Here is a 27464-nt window from a genome sequence, read left to right on the forward strand (position 1 = left end):
GGGTTAACCTGACCGGGCATGGTGAAGGGGAAGGGTATGGAGAAAGTGATGAACGCTGTCAAACACTGACAAAGGTTCAGTAATAGCAACATAGGAGATATATACTTCTCAGATACGGAAAAGCACAGCTGCTGGTGACCTTGACAGGAGCAGTATCAAGGCTGAGGACATGCCCAGGTTTGCCAGAATTGAGTCCAAAAGGAATGAGGAGAGGGCATTTTATTGGCATATACATACATCCTATTGGGAGGAATCTAGTTTAAGGAAGGGAGAGAGAACGTTGTCGTCTGCGGGAAGAATCCACAGGGGTCAGAAACGCCACTCGGCTTCGTGTGAGCAGAGTCCAGCTTGGTCAGGAATCAATCCATACTTCCTGGCTGAGTGACACCTCGGAGATCACCTTTGACTCCACACTGCACTTCCCTCACACCCCAGCACTCTGCTAACAAGCCTGCTGCTGCCTGTACCTTTAAATGAGGTTGGTCCAGATCCAACTTCTACAGAGCATCCTCCACCATCTGCTTTGTCCAAGCCTTTAGCATCTCTCTCCCACCTGCATAGTCTCAATGGTGCTGCCCTGCTCAGGTGGCTGGCCAAGAACTAATAATTTCACATCCAAATGTCTTCATATGGCCTGGTCGTATATTGCAAAGTTCTCACAGAGATAATACAAGAAAATACTCTCTTCCTACAGCCACCCTGCCTCCATTCGACATCTGGCTGACCAAGAGTCTTGACCCGAATGTATTGCAGAGGTTCAACAGCTGCCCTTACAAGACACATGCAAGAGATAAGATGGTGTCTCCTGGCTCTCAGAGTGGGGTGCTTTCAGAACAGACATTAAGACTTGCCCAAGTCCCAAGCTGGACTAAGCCCAAAGTGTCCTGCCCTGTAAAGGCTTTGTTTGCTATGAGCCCCTAATGACACCCCAGGCCAGCTTTGGACAGGACTGACTCTCTCTAGGGAAGATCAGAGCTAGTGATCTCGTCCACTGACCAAGGTAATTGTCTCCTCTTGGAAACAGGTGACCTCCCTGCACTCATTCAGATTGTACAGAATCTTATCCACAAAGGGCTCATGAGGAGGAAGAGGTTGACTGACTTACTGAGCAGGCAAGGTAGGAAACTACTTAGCAAAGAAAAGCCAGATCTTCTCTCTCTATTTCCTGCAGAAAAGCCCATTCTCGTACACAGATGTAAAAGCACTCTTTTGCCACATTAGCAGACACCACTCAGCTGGAGGAAGGAGCAGAAAGGAAGCCAGGGGCTTGGGCAAGGCACTGCTGGATTCACCATTGATGCTATCTAGACCCCAGAAATCAGCTTCTCCTTGGGTCTCAGGTGTTGTATACAGCCACCTAAGGATGGTCACTCCTCCCATGGACACAAACACACCAGATCCTGGCAGTAGAAGTGCATTCCTTCTTTTGGTGATCGTTACAATCTCTTCTCTTTGTAGAAAGGTCTCAGATGCTTTCCTTATGCCTGTACACACTACCGTATGGCGCAGGGCTCCAGTTAAAGTAGAGTATGGTTCCATCCGGCTGCCTCCCCTGGCTCAGCTTGGCTCAGAGCTGTGCCTGCATGCCTGTGTGCACACACGGGCTCTGCACATGAACAGCTTGTGGGCACAAAGCCTCAAATCCTGGCCCCTCTTTCCCAACCCATTACAGGAAGCAAAACCATCAACTTATAAAAATGCAGGGACAGAAAACAATGCTCAGTACTTCCTCCGAGAATGGGTCAAACAGAGGCCTCTCTGCTTACATAAACTGTCCACACCTACTGACCACCTAGAAACAGGGAGCAGACACCAATTAGACCTGGCTGGGTTTCTGGGAAAGGAACCAGACTGTGGAGGTTTGAACGAAGTCCCCCACAGTCTCAGGCATTTGAATACTTGCTCCCCAGTGGATCCTGTTTAGGCAGGATTTCTAGGTGTGGCCTTAGTGAGGAACTCTGTCTCTGGGGCAGACTTAAAGGTTTCAAACGCCATTTTGAGTTAGCTCTCTCTGCTTCTTGTGTTCAGGTGGAGATGTGAGCTTTCTGCTATTGTTCCTGCCACCTGCTGCCATGTGAGCCTGCCAGGAAAGTGATGAACATGTATCCCTCTAGAACCCAAAGCCCAAACAAATCCTTCTTTCTTAAATTGCCTTAGTATGGTAGTTTGTATAACAATGGTCTCCACAGGCTCACAGACCTGAATGCTTGGTCTTTCAAGGTGGTACTACTTGACAGGGATTAGGAGGTATGGCCTTGTTGGAGGAAGTGTGTCCCTGGCGTTTCAAATGCTCAAGCCAGGCCCAGTGTCTCTTTTTCCTCCTGCTACCTCCTGATCCAAAGGGTAGAACTCTCAACTACCTCTTCAGTACCATGTCTTCCTGCATGTGGCCATGTTTCCCACCATGGCAATAATGGACTAAACCCCAGAAACTGTAAGCCAGTCTCAATTAAATCTTTTCCTTTATAAGAGCTGCTGTGGTCATGTTGCGTCTTCACGGCAATAGTACACTGACTAAGACACTCAACCATGTTTCATTAAAGCAACAGAAAAAGAACTAATATGAGGGTATAAAAGTAACTAAAACATTGACCATGTATTAGTTATGATAATAGGATGGATGAGGGATGGGAAAAGCAGAGACAGCCCACCAGAGTCCACCTGCCCCTGTATGCCACTGTATTCTACAGACATCCAGGAGGACCACCATGCTGGCTGACTGGGCTTCTCGATGGAGTCTCCAGCCCATTATTTTAAAGGGGTTATGTTTGTTTCTCTGTTGCTGTGGGAAAATATTCCAACAAAGCAATTGAAGAGAGAAAGGGTTCATTTTCAACTCACAGGCCAGGACACAATCCATCTTGATGGGGAAGTCAAGCCAGTAAGGTTCGAATCACCTGTTCACTTTACATCCACAATCAGGAAGCAGAAGACCTAAATACCATTCACCTCAATTAACCTAATCAACATAATCCCTCACAGACAGTGTGGCCATAGACTCAGCAATTCCTCAAGGCATGGGGAGAGTCTTGTCTCTTAGGAGAATCCAGAACCTGTCAAGCTGGTGATTAGCCATTACAAGGATGGAATACATGTACAGAATCTAGCAGAACATACCCTCCCCATTACTCACATGCTGCCTGTACACCTGAACTCACCTAAGGCTAATGGAGTTGAGGCTACTTTCATTGCTAATCTGTGCTGTCATCCCACTGTGTCCAAGTGAAAATTCATCATATCAATGCCTGGGGAATTAATGACATAATAAAAAAGGAAATCAGCAGCCAGAAAAGATGCCGATAGTTTGCCAACTACTGACCTAGAGGCCATCCTCACCAGGAACCTGTCACAGCTGTGACAGGACAGGTGGTACAAACTGTCCCCAAATTAATATGACACTGCATATATTCCTGGCTGTTCCTTGATTCAGACACAGATTGGGGCTTCAGCTGGGGAGAAGCAGAGGGAAGTGTCAACTTAAAGACTACAGGAGAATGAAAAGCTAGCCTCAGGTCCCTTGTCACCACCCCAACGAAAGAGAGAGAGAGAGAGAGAGAGAGAGAGAGAGAGAGAGAGAGGGAGGAAAGTGTGTGTGTGTGTGTGTGTGTGCACTTATGAGTCCCAGGAACTTATGCTGTCATGCTCTGAGCTCAAGACCTCAGGTGTCAACGTAACACCCCATCCTTACTGAACCACCCTTGGTTCTTAGGACTAAGACAATGAAAACTTGAAACTGCCAGCTGAGTAGCCCGAGCCACAATCTGAGTCCGTTTACTTATAGGAAGCTACAGACTCTCAAGTACATTCCATTTCCCACTCTTTCTTCTCAGTTTCCACTTAAGTCCCATGTTACTTTCAGGGAAATCGAGACCCTACTCTGGACAGACGAGAACCCTAAGGTGAGCTCCCTTCCGTCTACTGGCTCAGATACAAACTTGACCACAAGATAAAAAGTCTATAGGAAAGATTCATGCCTGCACAGCTTTCCAGTCCTGCAGAAGGGTTAAGAACTTCCTCTTCAAGGCCCTGCTTAACATCCCCTAAAACATTTTGTCCTGTGCTCTGGCCCAACCGTCACAGCATCCACCCCTAGCACTCAGCAGCCCACTCCTCTTTTGAGTGAAGGTAGAGCCATCAAACCTTGGACCACCACACTGAGTGCTGCCTCTCACTAAAACCCTGTTATCTCCCCCTCCTCTACTTCCACCTAAGTCAACTAAATAAAACAATAGCCCATGGATTAGAGGGAAATCTGTGAAAATTGGATTTGTAGTAGGCACTAACAAAAAAAGATTTAAGTACTCATAAGCTAATTCCAAGAAAATGTACATAACAATTAACAAAAGGATGGGCGTGAAGGAACGGCTCATCATTGGAGGGACTTAGAGTGGTCAGAAATAGGGGCAAAGGCAGGCAGCATCTCCCACCATCAGGGAGTGGATATCAAGACTACTGGGAGACAGAGGAGCCTGCTGTTGTGGCACTGGTAGCGAAGAGAGAACACAGGCTCCATGATGGTTGGAGCAAGGGGAACCCTTGTTCACTGATGGCAGGAATAGAAGTCTGTGTGGTCATGACAGACACCAGCACGTAGGATTCAAAAGAAGTTAAGGAAGAGCTGCCATACGGCCCAGACTTCCCTTTTCTGGCTGTACACCAAAGGAGTAAAGGAGTCACCTTTTAAAGAAATCCCTGTTCCTTGTAGCACTGTGACAAGGTATTCAATGAATAACTGAAGATGCTGATGTCTACACAGAAGACATTATACTGGATGAAATAAGCCAGGCACAGAGGGAAAACTGTTGTGTGATATTATCACATGAGAAATATAGAAAGAAAATAAATCAAAAAATTAGTCATAGAGGGGGGAGCATTAACAGTAGCTTTATGCAGGATGAAGTTTAAAGATCAAACACGGGGCTAAAGAGATGGCTCAGTGGTTAAGAGTGCTTATGGTTCTTGCAGAGGACCTGGCTTTGGTTCGCAGCACCTAATAGTGGTTCATGTATGCTTGCAACTGAAGTTCTGGGGGAATCTAATGTCCTCTTCTAGTCTCTGAGGGCTCCTGCACATGTAATATATATATATATATAAACTTACATAGGTTCATACACACACAGGTAAGTAAGTAAGATAGATAGATAGATAATAAATCTTTAAATACCAAATATATAATATGACCTTACCATTATAATAGATGAAAGCTGGTCTTGAGATTGGAAAACAAATCAGGTATCCATATGAGAGATGGATGAGTGTTTGATTAGCTACCATTCCACTATCTACATATTTCATAATGCAGGTCACATGGTTTAAACACAGACATAAGGCAGAACCTTTGAGTGAGTGAGTCTGTGTTAAGCATCAGAGATTAAGATGCAGGAAGTGTGGGTCTCCATCAGCAGCCTTAGACAGACAGAGCAAGAAATCCAACGGAATGGGTTGGCTGCTAGATCAGAGGGCTGAGGTGTCCTGAACAGCCCTGGACACAGAAGGTGGGGTTGAATCCTGCTATATAGTAAGACCTGCTTGTTTAAGAACATCTGCATAGCACAGCTAGGCATTAAAGGAAGGAAGAGCCCAGGAATAACCTCCTACCACTAAATTTTAGACCTGCAAAAAAATGCACACATGCCACAGGAAGAAGAAATCTCTGGAAACGGACTCAGCAAAGTACAGAAACCTTGATGCCTGAGTTGGTGATAAACTCTATGTAATTACTGAGACTTTTCAACAAATTAAAAAATCTAAGTAAACGGGAAAAAAGAGCTCTGACTTCAAGACACAGATCCTCGGTACTAAGAATCCCCCAAAGGAAAATGAATGACCCCGGTGGCTGCCTGAGAGACACTGGACACAGGCAGCATGGTACACTGCAGCCCCATTAGAAGGCACTTCCAGCAGAGGCAAAGCCCTGGAAGCATCCTTGCTTGCCTCTGAGCAGGAGCAGACAAGTTTTCCTTTCAGGGAGGAAATGGTGATGGGATATGGTGGCTGGATGCTCACAGCACAGCAGACTTACCAAATGCCAGAATTGCACAACACAAGATGAAAGAGAGCTTCATTTTACATTTTGAGATTTGTTTGTTTGTTTTAACTCAAATCATGAGTACATTTATTTCCTTTAGAGACTAGGGTAGACACATTTGGAATCTACAAGGGATGAACATCTGCATGTCTATGAGAGAGATTCCTTTTCACAGAACCCACTCAAGGCCTCATCCCTCAGGTGACTATCACCTTTCCCTGCAGATGGCCCATTACCAGGCTCCAGGGGCTTTGACACCTCATAGCATGCTTGAACTGCCTCCAAGACCAGCACCCCCTCATGAAGTCAGCAAGGCATCAGGTTAGCACAATGGTCCTGACATTGGGGGTGAATTATGGTTGGTGTGGAACATTGGATGCTATAGAAAGGACCCAGAGATCCTTCCTTGAAAGGCTTTTGAGTGTTGGCCACCCTACCCTCCATGTCCAAGGGACTTAGGGCTTGGTCTCTACTGGTCTCAGCATAATGGTTCAGGCTACATGAGACCCTTGAACTTTCAGCTGAAATTTTTGGATTTCAGAAATGCAGAGACCATGAAAACAGGGGAGGGATCATGCCCTGCTTCAAAGGCCCTTGTTGATCAATCTTCTCCTGACCTGGTCAGAATTGTCCTGAATCCATCTCTGTGGTGAGAGCTTGGCCCCTACCAATGCCCAGGAAGACTATGGCTCAAAGCTAGTGGCCCCTGCTTCTAGCATGACCCATTCCAGGAGCAGGCTCGGGTGGGAATAGGCATCTTCAGAGGAGGGTACCCTGCATTTCAGTCTTATAGGAAATGGATAGCAATGCTGGCTTTCACTCCAGGGTCTCTCTGCTTAACACTCAATGTATGCACCGGCTACTAGGTGGTGATAGGCCTTAGCTGTGTTCGTTCAGTGGAGAGCTATTGGCAGACAGATCTTCAAGCTTGGTTATATGTAGTGGAAAGAAGCATGTGAACCTGACATTCTGGGGGCGGGGAGGGGGGGGACAGGGGGAGAAAACTAAGCAAATATCAGCACCTAAGATCATTCCTGGCCATGATAATTGTCACAAAGTCAGCGTACAAGAAAGTGAAGGCAGTTATCCCAGAATGCACTGTGGAACGAGGTTTTCAGGCCACCTCTCTGACCACCACTGTCAACCAGCCATATGTGGCACTAAGAGGGTGACAGATGAGCACTCACAAGAGAAGTGGCCTGTGCAATGGTCCTGAGGCAGCCAGGGGGCTTGCTGTGCTTGAGGTAAGAAGAGTACAAGAGGGACAACATCCCAAGCTGGCCACAGACAGAGTACTCTAAGATTGGGGTAGGGGTCCAGCCTAAGCTATTGAGTCAGCTGCTTGGCATATGGAGTATATTTACTGCTCTGAGGCACCCTGCAATCAGTTTACTTACTAGAAGACTAGGGAAGGAAAGGGGCTCTGCCTTCTGTATAATTCATAGCATATTGAGATCTATTATGAAAAACTCAGGAGCCTATGGAAACACAGGACAGCAGGTTGAGAGTTACTTCCAGAATGAGGCCATGGGAATATTGAAGGTGGATGGGTCATTTCTAGGGACCTGGCAAAGGCCCTTGGGAGGGGCACCAGCAGAGTGGGGTCAGAAACAAAGAAGGAAAGAAAGCATTTCTCAAAAGGAAGGTGCGGTGTTCTGTGGCATTTCTGAAAGTGTCCCCAATGTCCCCCCCAAGCATAAGGCATCTCTGCAACCTGTGTAAAGAGGTGATCTGCTAGCATGAGATTTAGGGACACACTAAGGACCACATACAAAAAGAGTCACAGAAGAATGTATAAATGTTGGCTTGTTTCTGTTCAATTCAGCAGAGCCCCACAAGGTAGCATGCAGCCTAGCCAGGGCTGACACATCTGCAAGAGGAGAAGGCATTGCACACGCTGCAGAGGAAATGACTGTGGAGGGTTCATTACTTCTGAAATGGAAGGGGCCAGGTGGGGAGAGAGAGATCAATGGCCGTGTCCTGCCAGCCCCCTTTAAGAGAGGCAGCAGATGTCTTCAGCACTAGAGTCCTTTGGGGTGAGGATATTTTTCCAGTTTCCTCTTCAAAGACAGAGTGGGTAGGACATCATGGTAGAGACGGCAAATAGAGCCCCAAAGTGTGTAAATTCATGGAGAAGGTGGTGGGAATGGGAGGTTCTGGGGGTGCTGGTAAAAGGTGGCAATGTGGTGAGGAAGACTCCAAGTGGGTATGTACTCCTTACTTCAAGATCCCAGCAACAGGATTCCCCACAGAGGAAGTTCTGCCCCTCCTCCACAGCAGAATGTGTAGGAATGCAGGCTCAGGGCATTCTTATAGAGCTCCCTATCAGAGATTAAATAAATACTCGGAGCCTTCTGCTTGCTTGTTTACATTCAATCATGATCCCCTCTAGGCAGGGCGACCTCCAGGTGCCAGGCACTTGGGAGTACCAGTAATTATACTGCTACAGGGTTTATGAATTTTTGTCTCTGGAAATCTCTAAAACCATAATATGTATTATGACACTTTTTATTATAGTAGAGGAAGGAATAATCCATGTAGTTAAAAATAATAATAAAATAAAAGAGGGGCCAACTTTACCCCAAGCGGCTGGCTCTCTGTAGTCAGAAGTAGCCTGGCAGCTGTGGACTTCCCTAATGAGAGAGCTGCCATCACTTGAAAGGCCATGGGCGACCCTGATGCCCTGGGAGTTCTTGGACTTGGTATGTGGCTTAGCTGGCAAGTCACTGGGAGACAAAGAAAATCGTCACTGCCCAGCTGTTCTGTGGCAAGGCAGCATGCTAAATTTAAACCAATAAATAGTTCTGGAAGCGAGAGAACAGGTGGCAAATGGTCTCTGCGGCAGATGGTACTTTCTAATATTTGTATCTGATCGTAATTGGCGATACTGGAGACAGTGTCTCCATGCTCCCATATCACCTTCCTCACTCGAGAGCCTCGGAAAGGGTGGGTCTCACTTTAAAAATGAACTCTATCATTCTTTGGAGAAAAGCCATTTCAGACACTTCATCTGATGGGGAGGGCATCAGGTACCTGGCTCACTTTTCTTAGCAAAGATCTGAGCAGAACTTGGTCCAGTGACTGCAGGCCAGGCAACACCAGAAAGGCATGCCTGTTCTACTCCACATCCTCTGTCTCTCTTCTTACCTTCAACACCCAGACTGTCTTGCCACTGACACATGGGTATGATGCCCAAGACCTCTGTTCCCCTGCATATTTCTTTTATAATCTGAAACCCTGAGGAACTGTGAAAAGTGAGCTAAAATCTGTTTGCTGGTGGCAGGAAGGTCCCTGCTCTGTTCTCCTTTCCTGGTGGCTCCTCCAGCCACCAGCCTGCACTGTCAGCTGAACAGACAAGTCTCCAAATGAGCCTGCTCCTACTCCAAACTGCCCTCTGCCCCAAGTGGGATTGAGGGACAGATAAGCAACTGACATCATTTAGATTCCACAGATGGCCAGAGCAGCTCTTCTCAACCCAACATGGACCCAACAAGGACCCAACAGGATGCTGGATCAGGGATGTCACTGAGTCCACAGATCCACACCCATATCTTAGTCTTCATTGAGGAGTACAGGAAAGACATTCAGTCCAGAAGAGGGACAAGTTCCACAGGTGTCTGGCCTGTGGAGAGCAGCCACAGGCTTTGGCTGTGCACATTACACATCAAAGGAGACAGCCTCATTATAACTGAGCTAGGAGCTGGCCCCTGGCTCTTTCAGTGTAGGTTTAGAACTCCACACACACCAGGGCTGCAGACTTAGTGTAACTTGTCTGGCTCACTTCTCTTCACAGAGATATTTCCTTCCAGTGCTAATGGAACACACACACACACACACACACACACACACACACACTCACACACACCACTGTCTTCCCTGCCCAGCAGAGCTTATCCATGTTGCCCCAATACAAGGTCTCACAGATTCTTAAATGAAATTCTAATTTAAACCAGGGGTTCTATATGGAGGTAGGACATGGGACTGTCAAAAGGATTGCAGGACCCAGCTCTTACACACATGCTGACATAATCAAATTCCATCTCCAGTGGTTGTGTGATATCCCAAGAGGCAAAACTGTCTTCAGTTGAGCCTCATTAACCCAAACTGTATGAAGCCTCTGGGGCATCTGGCTTTTTACATCAAGCAATAGGCAGACTCATCATCTTAAATGGGAGTTACCCTTCCATCATGCACAGTTTGCTCACTGCAGATATACCAAAGACCACAGACTACAGATAACGCTTGCATGGGCAACAAGATACATCAGACCTGCCTTCCCTGTCCATCTAAGCCTGTCTTCTCCACCTCACTCCATACTGAACCCATTTAGGGCTTTGTCTTCCTCCTGATCCCAGCCTGGTTCATCACTTGCAGGGGTTTCAGGAATTTCCTGGCAAGCTGGTCCTCTGAAAAGTCTGTCCCTTCACTTCATTCATTTCATAGACTCGTGAAAGTAGCTTAGAAACAGGCCTATAACTCAATGGGAGTCTTGGTTAGGGGTGTATTGCTGTCAAATATATCAAAAATAAGTAAGTTGGAGAGGAAAAGGGTTATTTCAGGGTTATTTCATCTTACAGCTCCCAGGTTACAGTCCATCATTGAAGGAGTCAGGGCAGGAACTGAAGCAGAAACCATGAAGGGGTGCTGCATCCCGTTTTGCTCCCCATAGCTTGCTCAGCCTGCTTTCTTATAGCACCCAGTACTACCAGCCCATGTGTGGCTCTGCCCACAGTGAACTGAGGCCCCTCTATTCCAACCATGAATCAAAGAAATGCACCACAGGCTTGTGCACAGGCCAATCTGGTGAGGGCATTTTCTCAGTTGAGGTTCCCTCTTCCAAAATGACGTGAGCTTCTGTCAAGTTTACATAAAAGTAAGGAGAGTGATGGCCAAGTTGTGCACCCTTCCAGCTCCTTTTACAAGCTCAAAGGACACTTGATACGGCTTTTTCACAAGAACTATACCCAGAACCCTTCAAAGGCCTTCTGTGCCCCTTAGACAAGAGACTCAGGCCAACACAACCAGGTGGCCACACCTCCCAGAGAAGCCCTGGCTTGGAGACCACTGGATTTCCCTAGAGCTGGAAAGCCAGCAGACAGTACAATGGATGGTTTCTGGATAAAATTTCATAAGTATCAATGGATTGAGGGGTTTTAGCCCACAGCTTCACACAGCAGGAATGTGGGCTTCAAACACAGATTGCCCAAGGGCTTGTTCCCATCACATCTAAATGAGAGTTCACTAGCACACTGGAATGGAATACAGATTTCATTCTGGGCAGTAAGTGTGCTACTGGTCAGCTAGTCTATGAGGCTGGTAGAGGAACACAGAGGCCAAAGGTCCAGTTGAAAAAGACCATGTTAAATTCACCAGAAAGAAGAACAATAACTGAGGGCACACTATAAACCTGGAACATGGGTAATTTACCCTTGCCTTGTATGCATGTGAAAGAATGTGCATATATTCTTTCATGTGTGTGCATATATGCATATGCTTACATGTGCACATATGTGCATGCATGTGTCTCGTCTAGTGATACGTTTCCTGTTGTTGAGAGTTTAGCAAGTCGTGACATGGTTAAACATCCCTCATCCAAAGTGCTTGGCATGTGAACTGTATTGTCTTTGGAATATTTCCAGATCTTAGAGTATTAACATATACATAATAAGACATAAACACAAATTTATTCATTTTCTATAATATGTACACAGGCTTGGGTTTATTTTATCTAATGCTTTAAACAGTTGTAAGCATAAATAAAGTTTTCTAAAGTGGAATTTTTCTGACCTCTGGCCTCAAATCAGTGCTGAGAATTCTGGCTTTGGGTTTATTGATACAGAGTTCTCCACCTGTCTCCTGCAGACTCACTCTGCAAGCTCTACCACAGCACGCGATCAACTCTCGAAAGCAACCAAGATTCGGGAGGGAAGATTCACTCTCTGGCATTCCAAGTTGACGCTGCTCTCACGTTTGAAGAAACCAGCATTGCACAGGACACAGGGCACCCTGATTCCAGTCAACAAGTACAGCACAGACAGCAGCATGCACATCACACGGACACAGCAGATGATGTGGCCAGTCTGGGACCCATTCCACAACTCAAGAGCCCACACCTCTCAGCCTCAGGACTCCAGGGTGCTGGGATACCTCAAGTTCATCCTTTCCAATTCTCCAAAAAGGCTCAGTCCCTGAGGACCAATGGCTCAGGAGCCATCATGCCTCTTGTCCCCTGCCCCCTGCCAGATGGGCAGGACTTCCTATAGGCCCACAGAGCTATCTCAAATCCCAAGCAAGACAAAGGCTATCGGTGTGCAGCTCAGCAGTGGGACCTGGTGCATCACTGGCAACATCAGTTGTTCTTCTTGGGTGAGCCACCCTTGCTCTGGGACATGTGTCACACAAGGAAATGGCTGAGATCGTAGGGTTGTGAAGTATCTATATGAGCTGTAAAGGGGTCTTATCTCTTCACACAGGCACATACAAGAAGCCACATGGGCACAGTCAAGCCGTGCTCAACGGAGTCCATGTGTATTTGTATAGTCAGAGCAAGCCCCACACAAGCCCAACTGAATGCCCCCAACACTGGATCTGGCCTCCAATAACCCACAGCATGTGTCCAGAGGCCGTTACCAAGACATTGAGCTCCTCGGCCCAGCTGGCCCCACTTTTCAAGCTCAATTCTGGGAGCAATTATGACCTTTCCTGGTGGCATAATGTTCCTACCTGAGAATGGGGCAGTCCGGAGGGGGATTCTGATGGGGGTCAATGTCAGGAAGTGGCACGGCTGCATGATGGAGGGGCTCAGGCCCCGGAGTTCCTCGGGGTCTACAGAGACCATGGCAGTAGCTGCAGCAGCAGCCGTGGCAGCAGTGATGGTGATGGTGGGACCCCTGCTGATTGGCTTAAGGCTATCATGGCAACCACCTGTGGGAGAGAGACCAAGGTCAGCAGATGTGACACACACATCCATCTCAGGTAACAGTACCCTCAAAACTCATGAAAGTGACACTGCCCCCTTCAATGACATCCCATACTGATTGGCATTGTCCCCAGAGAGAATTTTATCCTTCAACACATACACTTCACCGTGTGACGTCCAGAGTGGCACACGCCTGAAATCACCAAGGAAAAGCCAGGACATACGCACCATAAAGGGAAATAGAAGCACTGTGGTACACAGGTGTGATGAGAGTCATCTGAAGTGACCTTGAGGATGATACTAAGAGAATCAAGGTGGGGAGGCTCTGGAGAAAGAAGTGATTGGGGGCCAGGGTGGCAGGAGTTCCAAAGCACTGGGAGTCAGGATGCTGACGACCTATGCCAATAGAACGGAGAAACCAGAACCCGCTCAGGTTCTCCCAGATGATCCTAATACAGAACCCAGGGACAATACCAAAGCTACTGACTGTAAATGATTCAGGCTGTGAACTCACTTTTAAACGTTATCCTTATGGCCTTACAACCAATCATCTTTGGCAGCTAATAAGGTGCTAAGCAATGACCAAATGGAAGGCTTGCTTTCCTGAGAACTTTCCAAAAGGAAGCGTACAGTGAGCACACTTCTCCAAAGTTGGTTTTATGATATAGTTTGATAGGTATAAATCAAAGGAGATGGATCAATGAGGGACGATCTTTATTGAGATGAGGACCCATGGCACAGTTAGTTTGGAATAGGAGAATGAGGCATTCTGGCCCCTGGGAAGAAGTACCAGAAAGTGTTAAAGTTCTGGGATAGACACTGCCTCACTCAACCCAGGAGCTTTGAGGAAACTGAGAAGCAGAGTGGAATAGAGCAGTGTGCTTGGCCCATCAGGCTAGGCTGGTGGACACAGACGTGTGGATGATAAGGTGGTGCTGTAGAATGGTGGGCAGGCTCCGATGGGAGAAAGATCTGCTTTCCTATCATGGTCCCACCCTGGCTGCCTTTTGTATATGAACAATCAGGGGACAGGGCTGAGTTCTGAACAGACTCAGAGACAGGGTGTCGAATGTGAACCTCAAGGGAGGCATCCACAAGGGAGAGAGAGATCTGAAGGCGACTAAGAAAGTATTGAATATTGTGAAATCAGATTTTTTTAAAAAAAAATAGTCATAGGAAGGGGAAAAAATCATAATTGATTTCCTCTCCCTGTCTTTCCACATTTACAAATTCCCTAAGAGGGACACAGACCATCTTTTAAAATTACACTTACAGAGCAACCAAGCAGGAGCTACTGTGCTCCCCCAGAGCCCTTCATAGTTCCCTCGTTATTACCACCGTCCCCAGGGGCTGCATGTCAACAGCCATCAGCTCAGACTGACACACTGTTAACTAAAGGCCAGCTTCCCTTTCACGGGTTCTTTTCTGCTATACACCCTGTGGATCGTGACAGGTGTAAGTTGTATCCACATAGCATCACATACAAGAGTTTAACAATAGGCAGCTGTTCCACCTGCCCCTTCTGTTCCACCCCACCCCAACTCCCATCCCCACCCCAACACACACACACACCAACACACTCAGCCACCGAGCCCAGAGAAACGAAGTCTGGCCTTTTGCAGAGCACCATGCAACTTCAGGCCTCGTTGTGCAGCCCTTTCAGTGGCTTTGCCTCCACTCAGTGAACTGCATTGCAGTTCCCTTCCTATCTTTCTTATGACTCAATAGCACATTTCTTTTTTATCATGGAGTAATATTTCATTATAAAGAAGTACCACCGTTAATTTCCCCCTCGCCTGCTGAAGGGCGTTTTGGCTGCTTCCAGCTTTTGACAATTATGCTCAAGGCTGCTATAAGCGTCTGCACACAAGGCTTTCTCGTGGGCATGCTTTTCAGTTCCTTTGGGTAAACAACACAGTGTGATTGATGGGTCACGTGGCACGGGGTGGGGGGGCACTGGGGACCATACACTTGTGTATGATATGCGTGCACAGTGACTGTGCACGTACAGGCAGGCATGTGACAGGGCACACAAGTAGAGGATACAAGACAGCCCCAGGTATCATCTTCCCATCTTCCTCCTAGTCTCTTGGTTGCTATTGTGTATGCCAGACTGCTGGCTCGGAAGAGTCCAGGGTTTCTCCTGCCTCCATCTCCCATCTCACTGCAGGAGTTCTGGGATTACAGACACATGCGTCCATGTCCAGCCTCACAGGAATTGGAGGGAACCTAATGCTGTTCCTCCGTGTGCGGGGTAAGGAATGCACAGAGGTTCCTCTCCAGCCCGTGTGGGGTAAGGAATGCACAGAGGCTCCTCTCAAACCCATGCTCAGCTTTTAAGGAAACCTCCAGGTCTTCTTCCTGCTACATCCCACACCCAGTAAGTGAGCATCCTGGCTGCCTACAACCTTGCATATGCTCTGTGTCATCTGTGTTCTGGGTCTGATCCTTTCTCCCCTCTGTGTCATAGGCTACCAGTGTTGTCATACACACATTTGAAGTCAGTGCTATCAAGAATGTACGACCTTCACGATAGAAGCAGACCGTGAACAACTGGTGAAATGGAGCAAGGGTCCTGTTCCTCACTGGGGCCTGTGCCCTTCTCTCTGCTGGAAGTCTGAATGAAATGGGAATGGGTCACTAACCCCCTGTGTCTTTGCCTTTATCATAATGAGTTACAGAGTCAACAACTTCATCCTCACATAGCTTCCAGTAGCCAATGAATCAGGACACCCAGAGAACAGAGTACTGCATCCGTGTGCCATTTCGCATCCTCACGCTGGTCATAGGTGCTCCCTGTTAGAAGTAGCCATGTGTAAACAGCTGAGCCAACAAATTTTATTCCAGCCACCATAAAACAGTGCTGGGGGCCAAAACACTGTCAGCACTTTGGGAATGTAAGGTCAGCTAACAAGGACAGTTTGAATGTTCGGATGGCTCACCATGAGTCGGGAACCTTGCAGAGCATAGGGACGCCATACTTAGGGGACCATGCCATCGTGTCTCCCCTTTATAAGACAGAGTCAGACCTCACGATCTCAGCCATGTGCCACCTGGTGAAGTTTCTGAAATAAACTTGCTCTATTCTTTGAAATGAAAGTGACCTTGACTAATGGAAGAGAAAGTTACCATTATAAAAGAAACAGATGTTAGCGCAGGTGAAAGCATTTTGCAGCTAGAAATATGAAAACGTTTTTAATCACCACGTGATTTCTGTTGCCAAAAATCATCTGTCAACTTAAAAGCAAAATAACTATGACTCATTAATCTTCCCTTTAAAAACTGAAAAGATTAAAAAAACAAAACAAAAAACAAAACCCATGTTGAGTTCATTTCACTTCTTACAAAATTGCACCTCCTGCCAATGTGTTCACGATATCTGTCAAACTCCAGTGGTAACAGAAAGTTAACAGACAGCATGGACAGCTCCTGGCATAACACCATAATGGAGGGCAATATCTTTTGCCCACAGCCTCGGAGGGTTTGGTCCATTAACATCAGGGAGAGCATGGTAAAGTATCACTGACAGGAGGCAGAAGGAAGACTGTACAGAACTAGGCCATGCCAAGGGCTAGCCCCCACAGACACGGGCCCTTAGCTCCTCCAAGTAGACTCTGCCTCCCCCATTCACTACTTACCAGTAATGTGGTCCCATGGTGAACCCATCCAGAAGTTCATCTATGCATCTATCTGAGCTTTTACGACCTAAACATCTGTAGAAGGCTTCTCAGTACCCCCTCCCGGCAACGGGAGATTCTTTATTACCACCCACAATAGTTTTCAATCTAAGCAAGTTCACAATCAGAATCCACACTCACATACTGGTGGACTGTGACAGGGAGATCCATAGTTTACAATGCATGGGAGAAAGGATGAAGCTGCTGTTGGCTTCTCCTCCTATCTCATTTCCCAGCCCTGGATCACAGCAGAGCATCTCTGTGCCAAACTGCACACAGCTATGGGACTGAAAGACGGTATGATGGATGCAAGGCATGAGGCATCACTGGATACAAATAGATAAATGCTGCTGGGTACCTGCTACTTGAGAATACCAGCCAGGAAACGTGTGGAGCCGAGAGAACCCGAACGCCAACTGCACCCCCATGAGATCTGCTGCTCGGCTGAGTTTGGAGTATAAGCAAGCAAGGGCTCAATAACCTGTGTCAACTGATAAATAATGACAGGAACTTCCTCTCCCCAAAGGACCTCAGAAAATCCCTTAGTGGAGTAAATAAATAGTAAGATAAGATAGGTGCAGCCAGCAAAACCTGCTAAGCCAGCGAAGAGATAAGCCAGCAAAGCCATCCCATAAGGATTACTTATAAAAGTCAGTGTTTTAAGCAAACCAGTAATTAACTAGGTGCTTGCTTGAAAACAAGAGACTCATCTGTATAGGCTCAACTTCAGCTGCTGCCACCCTTGTTCTTGTGAGGCATGCGAGCATAGGAGACAGTTTGCATCCTGGGACTCTACCCCCACTTGGTTTGGAGTTTCTGCACAGCTGGACTCTTTTAACAATGCCCTTAGTAGCCTTCTTCCTTCAACTGTATGTACTGTACATAGAACCCCTCTCCAAACACAGCACCTAGAAACCTCAGAACCCCCCCACCCCCATCCCTCATGTGCAACAGGATACATGTGTTCTCATCTTTGAACAAAGGTGAAAGTTTCCCCACTCCTGGTAACAGTCAAATTTAGACAGTTTCTATTCAAGTGCATTCCCGATGTATCCAGGTATAAAGAAGGGCTAATCTGGCCTGAACTGGTTTTGAGTGCATATGTAGTAAGGTGAGACTTTGTCCTTTAGTAACCTTGTAGAGAGGCCCCTTTCTACCATCTTATGCATATGCATAATTGGTATGGCTATGATTATAGCCGGATGCATTATGGAGTGGGGCATGAGTAGTACATACATGATTAAATAACTCAATCCATAAATCAAAGTAGATAATTCCCCTTAAAAACCAGTCATTCCTTTCCCTTAGACCAATAACATGGACCCTAGACTCAAGACCCAGACCTCTTAAGTATTCTTATTCATGTGATCTACTGCCAATCTTAACGGTGCATCTTTCTATATTTTAACTATCATTTTTCTCCACATAAATTCATCTTGCAGCTGGGCGTGGTGGCGCACGCGTTTAATCCCAGCACTCGGGAGGCAGAGGCAAGTGGATCTCTGAGTTCGAGGCCAGCCTGGTCTACAAAGTGAGTTCCAGGACAGCCGGGGCTACAGAGAAACCCTGTCTCGAACCCCCCACCCCCCAAAAAAATTCATCTTACTACTTTTGCAAAGCTGTGTGAGCATTATTTTCAGTTATTTCAAAGAAGCCAAAACATCTGGCCCAGACCCTGACCACTGGTAACACTATCTGCTGCTGGAGTTTTCAAGGCCACCCCACTTATCCTTGCTCTCAAACTACAAAGGAGCTGTTTGCATGTTCTCTTTGAAGGCAGTCCTCAGACTAACATGCAGAGGAGATCTTTAAGTGCCTTGCCGTGGCAGAGAAAAGCTGGGCTTTGTGATGTACCTCCCCTTAAAGACACATCTGAGACTGAAGTGTCCAGACTTTTCAGAGACATGGACACAGGAGACATCTGGTTGCTAACAGCCCCAGCTTACTAAGACACCACCGGCTTCAGACGTGAAGGCAGGGAGTGGGTTCTACATATACCCTACAGGGCAACTGATGTGTTGTTACTGTCCTCTTGGAATCTGCCTCCAAACTCTGAAACTATTTGGGCTACAGTTTTCTTTCTAGGGACAAGATAGAAATAAGAAGAATGTATGTGAGATCTGAGACAGTGCCCAAGCAGGGGCTCCAAAGCCATAGACATCAGGCTGATGAGCTGAGCTGGCACAGCATAGAACCAGGATGTCCCCCAGCTGGCTGGACCATCCCATATCTCTGAGCATGTTCTACAGCAAGTAAAACCTCAGCCCTTAGTGTTTTATGCTTTAAAATGGAGAATGCTGGCAAAAGGGCTCTAGCATCCACCCTTAAATATTATTGTTAATGGTCATGAATAGCAATAGCTACAAAGTATGTGAAATATTAACATCCAATTTTTATAGGAGAGAGGTCCTGACTATGACATGCCACATCTGTCAAGGAGGACACCCATATTGGGGCAAACTTTAGGCCTCAAGGTTGTGGAGTGTTGGGTAAACAGCAGAACGGTGAGAGCCTCTGCTGAGCAGAGTCTGATGAGCACCAGCTGTCATCCTCTCTGCTGAGTGAAGCATTCAAAGAAATAACCATTCGTTAGCGATGTCTGCTTAGCAAATGGTTTCAGCTCTGGTGGAAATCCTTCAGGCGCTGCGCTACTGACCGGTACTCATTTCTGCTGAAAGGATTGAGTGATGAGGATCGTGGGCTCGCGAGGAGGTTTAGTGTGTGTTGGGTGGGATGGGGGAGGCATAGTGGAGAGACCATGAGACCTGACAGGGGCATAAACAGTCTCTTCATTCCCATTCTGTGCGAGCACTGGTTTCCTGTGCTCCAAGGAATAAGAAAATCTATTAGGATTCAACCGTGGTTTTCTGGAAGAGTAGCGACAGGTTTCATGGGTCTATGAGACGAGCTGATACAAACCCAGCCTCCTTGTGTTTGAACTGTGGCTTAATGATGCGGCCAATATTTGTTTGTTTTGCTGTTTGTTCTGCTTGTTTTCTGAAAGCGACATCTAATTCCTGGTCTCGTTACAAGTGCCGAAGGTGCCAAGGAAGCAAACCTGCAAAGCTGCGCTGGACCATCTGCTGAACTTCATAGGCAACGCTCATCTCACACGCCCAGTGAGAGCTTGCTGGCTTTCCCAAGGACTCGCCGTACTTATCCCACCTATGCTCCCAGGGCTGGGAGCAGCATAGGACCCTGATGCTCAGATTGTCATTTGCATAGAACACCCATGACTGGCAAGAAGGACAACCCTTGGTCACCACTTCTTTTCCTGGTCTGGTTCTATGTCCCAGTCACAGATAATGACCTTCAAGAATGAGGGAGGCCACACTCTCAGGCAACCTCCCATCAGTGGAGCATCACAGAGAGGCACAAGGATGGTGCTGATGCCATTTTGGACTTCGGTGGCCTTGGCCACCTTGCATGGCTTAGAGGTTCAAATGGGTCACCTTAAAGACTTGACTGGCCCACTGAGTCTTAGTGTTCTCATTTTCTGAGACTGTCTTCTTGATCCTCCAAACATGGGGAAGTCTCAAGAGGACTGTGTGTCCCAGTCTGCACCCCTATGAGACACCAAGCCTATAGAGTGCCCTTCAGTGTTGACTACTGTCAACTAACAGCTTGTCCAGATAGGGTATCCTTTCAAAACATACATGTGTGGAAGAAGCCCTTTGCTAGCTCGTCACTGGAATTTACACACTGGGAATCATTCTAGACATGAATCTGGAGCAAGGAGAAGAAGACAAAGAGACCTGGAATGGCAATGCACAGCTGAACATACACAGGTACCCAAAGCCAGATGGGTGGATGGGGACAAAGACCACACCCTTCCTGGGGTCCACTACACTCTCTATCTAGCCAGCACTCAGCTCCTTTCAGACCCCAGGCAGCATCTCAGGCTCCCAAAGCTGCTGCTTCTTTCAGTCTCTCCCTGTAGGACCTAGCCAAGAGCTGTATAAGCAGAGAATCCCTGCCAACCAGTGGCAGGCTAGGAGGCTTCAGACAAGAGTGACAGGAGGTGGTGACCAGGTCCTGGCCTGACCCTCCCATGGCAGCTCTACAAGCTACTCCCATGTTTGCCTTCCTTGAAGCCTCAGACTAGGAAGAATATTTTCCTTATGACAATGATGTCACTAGACTGCATTCCTGGGAGCTACCACCAGGTCACCATGCCTGGGCTCCCATGTATGTCATCCTGGGCAGGGGCTTGGAGGCCCTGGAAGTGGTGGAGAACAGTTTCTGCTCTGGGCTTCAGTCTGTTCTGTTGGTTTCTCTGCTGAGTTTGATGAACCCCTTTGACCAAACTCTTGCACCAATTCGCCCGACTCCAGGGAACCTGATGCCAAAGCCTTGGGGTTTGCTTTCTCAGCCTCAGTAGCCAGAACTGTGAAGGAGCCTTGTCATGAAGGAAAGGTTCCGCTCCAGGGTACCTGAACACGTGGTGCTGGCCATGTTCAGTCCATGCTATTCCTTTGTACCCCTCACCCCTATAGCCCTAGGCTTGGATACAGCAGGTACTGGGTGAGGGATGATTAACTCATGCATAGCCCTTATTGCCCTCTCCCCTGGACGTTCCCCTTTCTACCAGATTACATGCGTGGGGCCTCCTCACTTCGCACACTTGTCCCTAGCTATGTCCCCTCTTCCTTCCAGCTCTCTGGCCACACTTTTCAGTCTCTTCCCTGGATCCCTCAGGGTCACATGGATCTCTAAAATGTCTGACTGGATAAGCCATGGCCCTAGGGAAAACCAAATACCACTGTCCTACTATAGGGATATTAACAATAAAATGTCAAACAGGGCGTGGTGGCGCACACCTTTAATCCCAGCACTCGGGAGGCAGAGGCAGGAGGATTTCTGAGTTCGAGGCCAGCCTGGTCTACAAAGTGAGTTCCAGGACAGCCAGGGCTATACAGAGAAACCCTGTCTCGAAAAACCAAAAACCAAAACAAACAAACAAACAAAAAAACCAATAAGATGTCTCCTAAGGGCATTCTGCTATACCCTTAGAACCATGCCCTGCTCAGCCACCATCAGAGACGCTTCCTCTTGCAGGAGACAGGAACTAACACAAGGATCCACAACTGAACAATGTTCCTTGCTTGGCCTCAAATCCCTGGTCCTCCATGATCCTGCTGCCTCAGCATCCCGAGGAGCTGGGTGTGGGTGGCTCATTCACAGTGTCTAACCCCAGGATCAGGTCCACAAAATATCTCAGGTTTTGTCAGCTTTCCTGGTGGACCTAAGCATCAGCTGGGTGAGAGTCTGTCCAGTGCTGTCACCACTCAGCCCTGGCGGGAAAGATGGAAGTGCCTCAGGCTGCCATCCCTTTAATCCCACCTGGGTTGTTAGCTTGGGTGGCACCTGGCAGGCTCAGGAGGTCAGAGTAGAGCCTGAGGCAAAGTGATGACCAAAAATACTCAGCAGAGTCCTTTGATAGATGCTTTCTTCAAAGTCATTGTCTCCCAAACTCGGGGTGGGGGGGGGGGGGGGGGGGGGCCTAGGGAATGCCTTTCCCAGTTCAGTACTGAAGGGCCAAAGCCAGGACTAATCCTGACATCCCACCCTACCCCCAGGGCATCAAGACCATCTTACATGAGTCTCCTTCTAGAGGCTGAAAGCTAAAATAGCTTTGTTGAGAATATTAGGGAGGAAGCTGAAGGCCTGAGTTCAACAGGCTCCTGCTTTTACAAACCATCCTACTTCCACATTCCCCACTGGATAGATACCAAGATGTCTAATCCCCAAGTCACCACACCACACAGGCACACACAGGCACACACACATACACACACATGCAAACACAGGCACATACATACACACACATGCGCACACACACACACACACACACACACACACACTGCTCCCACAGCCTTAGCAATGCTGACACTAAAAGACCCAGGGAGGTGGAGAATTCATTTAGCTCTTTTTGTCACTTTACAAATCCTAATTTATTATTTTATGATTTCATGTAACTTGGTACACAATAATTTGAATACTCAGTTTTATTAAAACTAGAGATTAATTACAGTACTCCAAAGAACAAATTGCTGCTAAAACTAAGTACTCTGAACAGCCTCAGCTTGGTCATGAATTGAGTCAGGGAAGAGAAGAAGCCAGGGTACCAATGTTCTTTGTAAGTAATGATGGTGGCTTCATGGTTACTTGGTCAGTTGTTGTCCCAGTGTCCACCTGATCAATACCAGTGGTGGTGACAGCCTTTCTAGAATGTGGAAGGGAACCCATCCCAGGAAGAAGTTTGGAGAGCAGCAGCCGAGGCTCAGGTTCCTTGCAGAAGGAGAACAGTAACAGCACCCAGGCACCCTGGCCACACTAGAGTCTGGGGCTGGTTTATGAGAGCCCCTTGTCTCCCCCATATTCACTGTCCATCAGAACCCCAGCCTCACTCACCTCCACCACACACATGAACAGGTTCCTGAGTGGTACCAGCCTCAGGAGACACCCACGGTGCTATGTCAGCCTTGAGCACTTAAAATGTGTGTCAATGGGAGACATTTATCTCCTGAACGAGCCGTTCAGTACCCACCCTGCAGAGTTCCAAGAGAGTACATAGCTATGGACTAAGAGAATGTCTTCTATGGACTGTGATGGTTCTGACCAAAGAAGGATCTGCCATACTAAAGAATGGATGTATATGTAGAGGTAGAGTGGGCCAGCTTTATTCTTAGCACACAGAGAGCTCCTCCAACCTTGGGTGCAAGAGAGAATCCTATTTGTTTGCAGCACGGAAGTTTGGTGCAGGATTCTTTCTGGGCTCAGGGACTGGCTGTTCATCACCAGGCAGCTGTTTGTTCAAATTCCATGTGCACACAATTGACGCTCACCTCTTACCTGCCTCGTAATACCCCATGGTGGTAATAAAACACCGGAAATCATTCGGAGCCACAACTTTCTCTTCAGAGACACATTTAGACAGCAATGCAATCAACCAGCCTATGGTTTTTAGGAACTTTCCTGCCTCGCGGTACTGATCTTCGTTATGAAATTAAGGTGATTGAATGCTTCATAATTGAGATACCAAATATGCTTTTCTCTCCAGCACCTGCCTGAGCGGCTCCTGCTCCAGAGCATCCCCGGGTGAATGCGGGCGGCTGTTTGCATTCAAGACTTGAGAACTTGGAGCTAGATGAACATGTCCATTGTGATAGATGACTGTACACCTAAAAACCCCAAACACTTTTGCAGGAAATCAGCCTCTAGACCAGAACTCCATGCACACCCCTACAAGTGACTACATGGAAACTCCAAGGCAGAAATCGTCAGAAGACCTTTCTCATCCTCACCGCTGCTGTGATGGGCCCTGCTGGTTGTCATGGCATTTGCTATGTACCGATATTCTGAGTGAGCAGAAGCTCTTGAGAACAGAACTCGGGGCATTGGTGGGACTGAGCCAGGAGCTGTGAGTTCCCGGAGGGCCCCTCCTCCCTCAGACACACCTGGTCTAGATGGGTTGGACCCCTTGGTCCTCTGTTGGCTCCTCTCTCCAGAGAGTGAATTGCAGTCAATGAAAATGGGGCATAGCCCCAGCAGACACCTGGAGCCCCTGGAAGGCCTGCTGATGTGATAGGCCCTCCCAGGGAAGCCAGCAGCAAGTCGGGAGCAGGTTTTGAGGCAGTGTGGCAGGCTTGCTGCAATAGTTGCTCCTGCTACTTCAGCCACACAGACAGACAGCAGAAAAACCTCCTGCAGGCCAGTGAGGCTTTTCCCTAACCTGAGGCACCCAAGAGACTCTCATCTCTTGCCTGTGTTCATACCAGTTAACTTGGGTACACATACACACACACACACACACACACACACACACACACACACACACACACGAGTGCACACACACACTTGTTCTCTGTGTACTTTTCATGTGTACACAGGCTACACTTGTGTCCCAGCTCTCCACACTTCAACATCCAGAGGCACTTTGAGTCAGGTCCTTCTGGGAGCCAGAGCCACCAGTCTGCTCATGCTCTGGTGGAAAGCAAAGATGCTCTGCTAGCAGGCAGGCCTGCCACCTCACCTTCCTCTCCCTGCTCTCTATTCGTCCATATTCATATCTTGACCTTTCAGAGGCAGTCACAAATGTCATTTGAAAAGTAACCGTTGTGGTCCTCTGCAAGAATTTGCTTCTCTCGCCTGCATCAGTGCCGGATGTCTCTTCCTCAGGATCACAGCATTCTATCCCCACAGCTCACCAGCCTTTGCTCTCTCAGTGAGTATGAGAAATTCTAGAATCTATTTCCAACTGAATTCAGTCCTCCTTTCAGGGAACCAACAGACAGCTCACAAGGATCCATCTCATGCAGATCTCCCATCAGGGAATGAATGCCCTCTGTGCCTGATATCTGAGGCGATCCACCCACAGCTAGGAGTCTGTCTCAGCCCTACACAATGAAGGTACAGACTCATCCAAACAAAGGGCATTCGGGGTTCATTTACAGTTTGGAAAAAGCCTTACTATGCTGAGACAGTGCACTGCATGGGAAAGGAGAGAATATCTTCCTCAAAGGAGAGACTCGCCATTGTTTATATGGCGGTACTTGTATTTGAGTAGGTAAAACCTAAGGTCACCAGACGATTACTGTAAACCCTGTGCTTTAAAGGTAGATGCGCCTTGAGGGTAAGGAGGGTTAGTATAATCTCCACGGCATCTCCCAACACTGGTTAGGGCTCTACAGTCTTCTTACCCCTAACGCCACTCGGAGGAAATTCTCCCAACTCTGTGTCCCTCGAGCACACAGCCAAGACAAATATTTGGGTCATCAGCTTTGGAATTCCTCGGGCTTCTACTTGAAGTACATTCTCAGGAATTCAAAGAATAGAATTAAAGAGACCAGGACTGTGGCACGAAGGCATTTTAGAATCTGACACTGTTTCTGGGGATTTTTGATTCAGTTCTTTCTGAAAATGTGCTATAGTTCGTAGTGCCTGGTAGGAAAAAGGAAGTGACTTCCAACCCAGAAGCCAATGAAAGCAGGCTGAGCAAAACACCATGAAGACTGGGCCTCCCCACCTCCAAAACCGCACTGAGTCTGTGCATTCACTATTACAAACTAACACCAAGCAGTTCTCATGGGATACACTTAGGGGTGAGATACAAGGATGTAGACAGCTGTGCCTGCTTTGTCACCCCATCATCCTCAGCAGGGCTGCCAAGTAGGCCACACCGAGGGTGCTCAGCCTAGATCTTGCCTTTGGTTATTGACTTGCCCCCCAAGTGCTTCTCAGGCTCCAAAGAGTTAGCAATGTATCAGACCTCCCTTCTGCCACTAAGCCCTCACCTCCACCCCTTACCCACGTGACACTCAAAGAAGACAATAATAGGACCGGATGGAATATTCTGTTTCCATGAGCTAGCTCTCTTCTTGGGCCTTTATTACGTGCAGGTCTCAGAACCACCTCTCTATCAAATGAAAGCTGTGGTGATCGCTGCTGTCCAGAGGCATCTATGCACCTGTGTGCCTAGCTGTGTGCCAGGCTGTCCGCAATTTATAATCTGAGGGTATATAATTTGAGACGAAAATGTATTCTCTATTGGAAGAATATTTCTTACTATACAATTTAGAGATTAGTTCATGCAGGCCACCAAAATGACTGTTCTTTCAGGAAGGAAAAATACCTACCACCAATAGCAACACCAAATTCCAACTCAGCCGAAGCAGAATATTCTATGGGACTCTGAGCTAGACTCCCTCCGGGGGTGTCTCTGTAGCGTCAGTGGAAAGTTACTCTGAATGGGAGGCAGGGTCAGGGCACCAAAAGTGAGCATAAGCAGGGCGGGGTTGGTTGGCTTCTTTCTATTTCCCATGGGTCCACAGGTGGCAGAGAGAAGAAGCAGGTCTACCTTGAGGGCAAAGGTAGAGCCATCGGGGTCTGCAGAAGCTATAGGATCTTAGAAGCTACCTGGAGCTGCTCCTTGCAGGAGGGCTGTGTACCCGGGGCTGGTGCTGCCCTGCAGTTCTACAAGTGAAGATCTCTAGATGAAGGAGTAACCAGTCAGCCAGAGTTCAAGACCAAGCAGAGAAGGGAGAGAGCTACAATGAGTCAGCAAAACAATAGGAGGTAAACCAGCGCCCAGCTCTACAGGGAGGTCAGAAGTTCACAGAATACAAAGTAACTATGTATGAAGTGTTTTTAAGAGTGCAAGGAAGGAAGTGGGCTTTTTAAAGATCATAGAATAGCTAGAGATGAAAAATATAACCTCTGGAACCAAAAGTTCCTGGGTAATTGAAACAGGAGATGCACTATAGATGAAGAGAGACAGGATCTGGAAAATACCCCCTAAGAAATGACCTAAATCAGCCCAGAGAAAGACAAGTGACCCAAAGGAAGATGAAGGAAGCGAGAATTTAGAATAACAAAGTTTAAATTCCTTACCAAAATTTTAGAGGGCAAAAGTGAGGACAAATGAGGAGGTCGGGGGGGGGGGGGGGAAGTAGCATCTGAATGAAGTCCCAGAAATGACCAAAGACAAAAACACATCCTCAAAAGAACAACATGTATGAAGTCATAAAGTTAGGGGCAAATTTTCTGAAACACTGTGAACATAAATGGATGACCTACACATTTTACCAATCAGACTGACAGAAAGCCTCGGCACTAATATATTCATGTCACAAAACACGGAGAGAATAGATTCTCGGAGTAAGGGAAAAACAATTTTCAGTGCCCCCCCCCCAAAAAAAATCTTTGACAATAAGGGAAAACAAATCTGTACTTTTCAGAAGAGGTAGGATTGAGAGATTTTACCATAACCAAGGCAGGACTGAGAGATTTTACCATAACCAAGGCAGGACTGAGAGATTTTACCATAACCAAGGCAGGA

The 27464-nt window shown here is 47.4% G+C and overlaps 1 protein-coding gene across 1 annotated transcript in view; it reads right to left on the reverse strand.

Moving 5' to 3' along the window:
- Positions 1-27464, reverse strand: part of Tcerg1l (transcription elongation regulator 1 like) — a 178505-nt gene that overhangs the window by 130044 nt on the left and 20997 nt on the right. Inside the window, exon 4 of the mRNA XM_021168870.1 lies at positions 12752-12952. Within this exon, the coding sequence (XP_021024529.1) occupies positions 12752-12952 (201 nt within the window). The remainder of the gene's footprint in view (positions 1-12751; positions 12953-27464) is intronic.

Source organism: Mus caroli, chromosome 7, assembly GCF_900094665.2.
Source record: "Mus caroli chromosome 7, CAROLI_EIJ_v1.1, whole genome shotgun sequence".
NCBI lineage: Eukaryota > Metazoa > Chordata > Mammalia > Rodentia > Muridae > Mus > Mus caroli.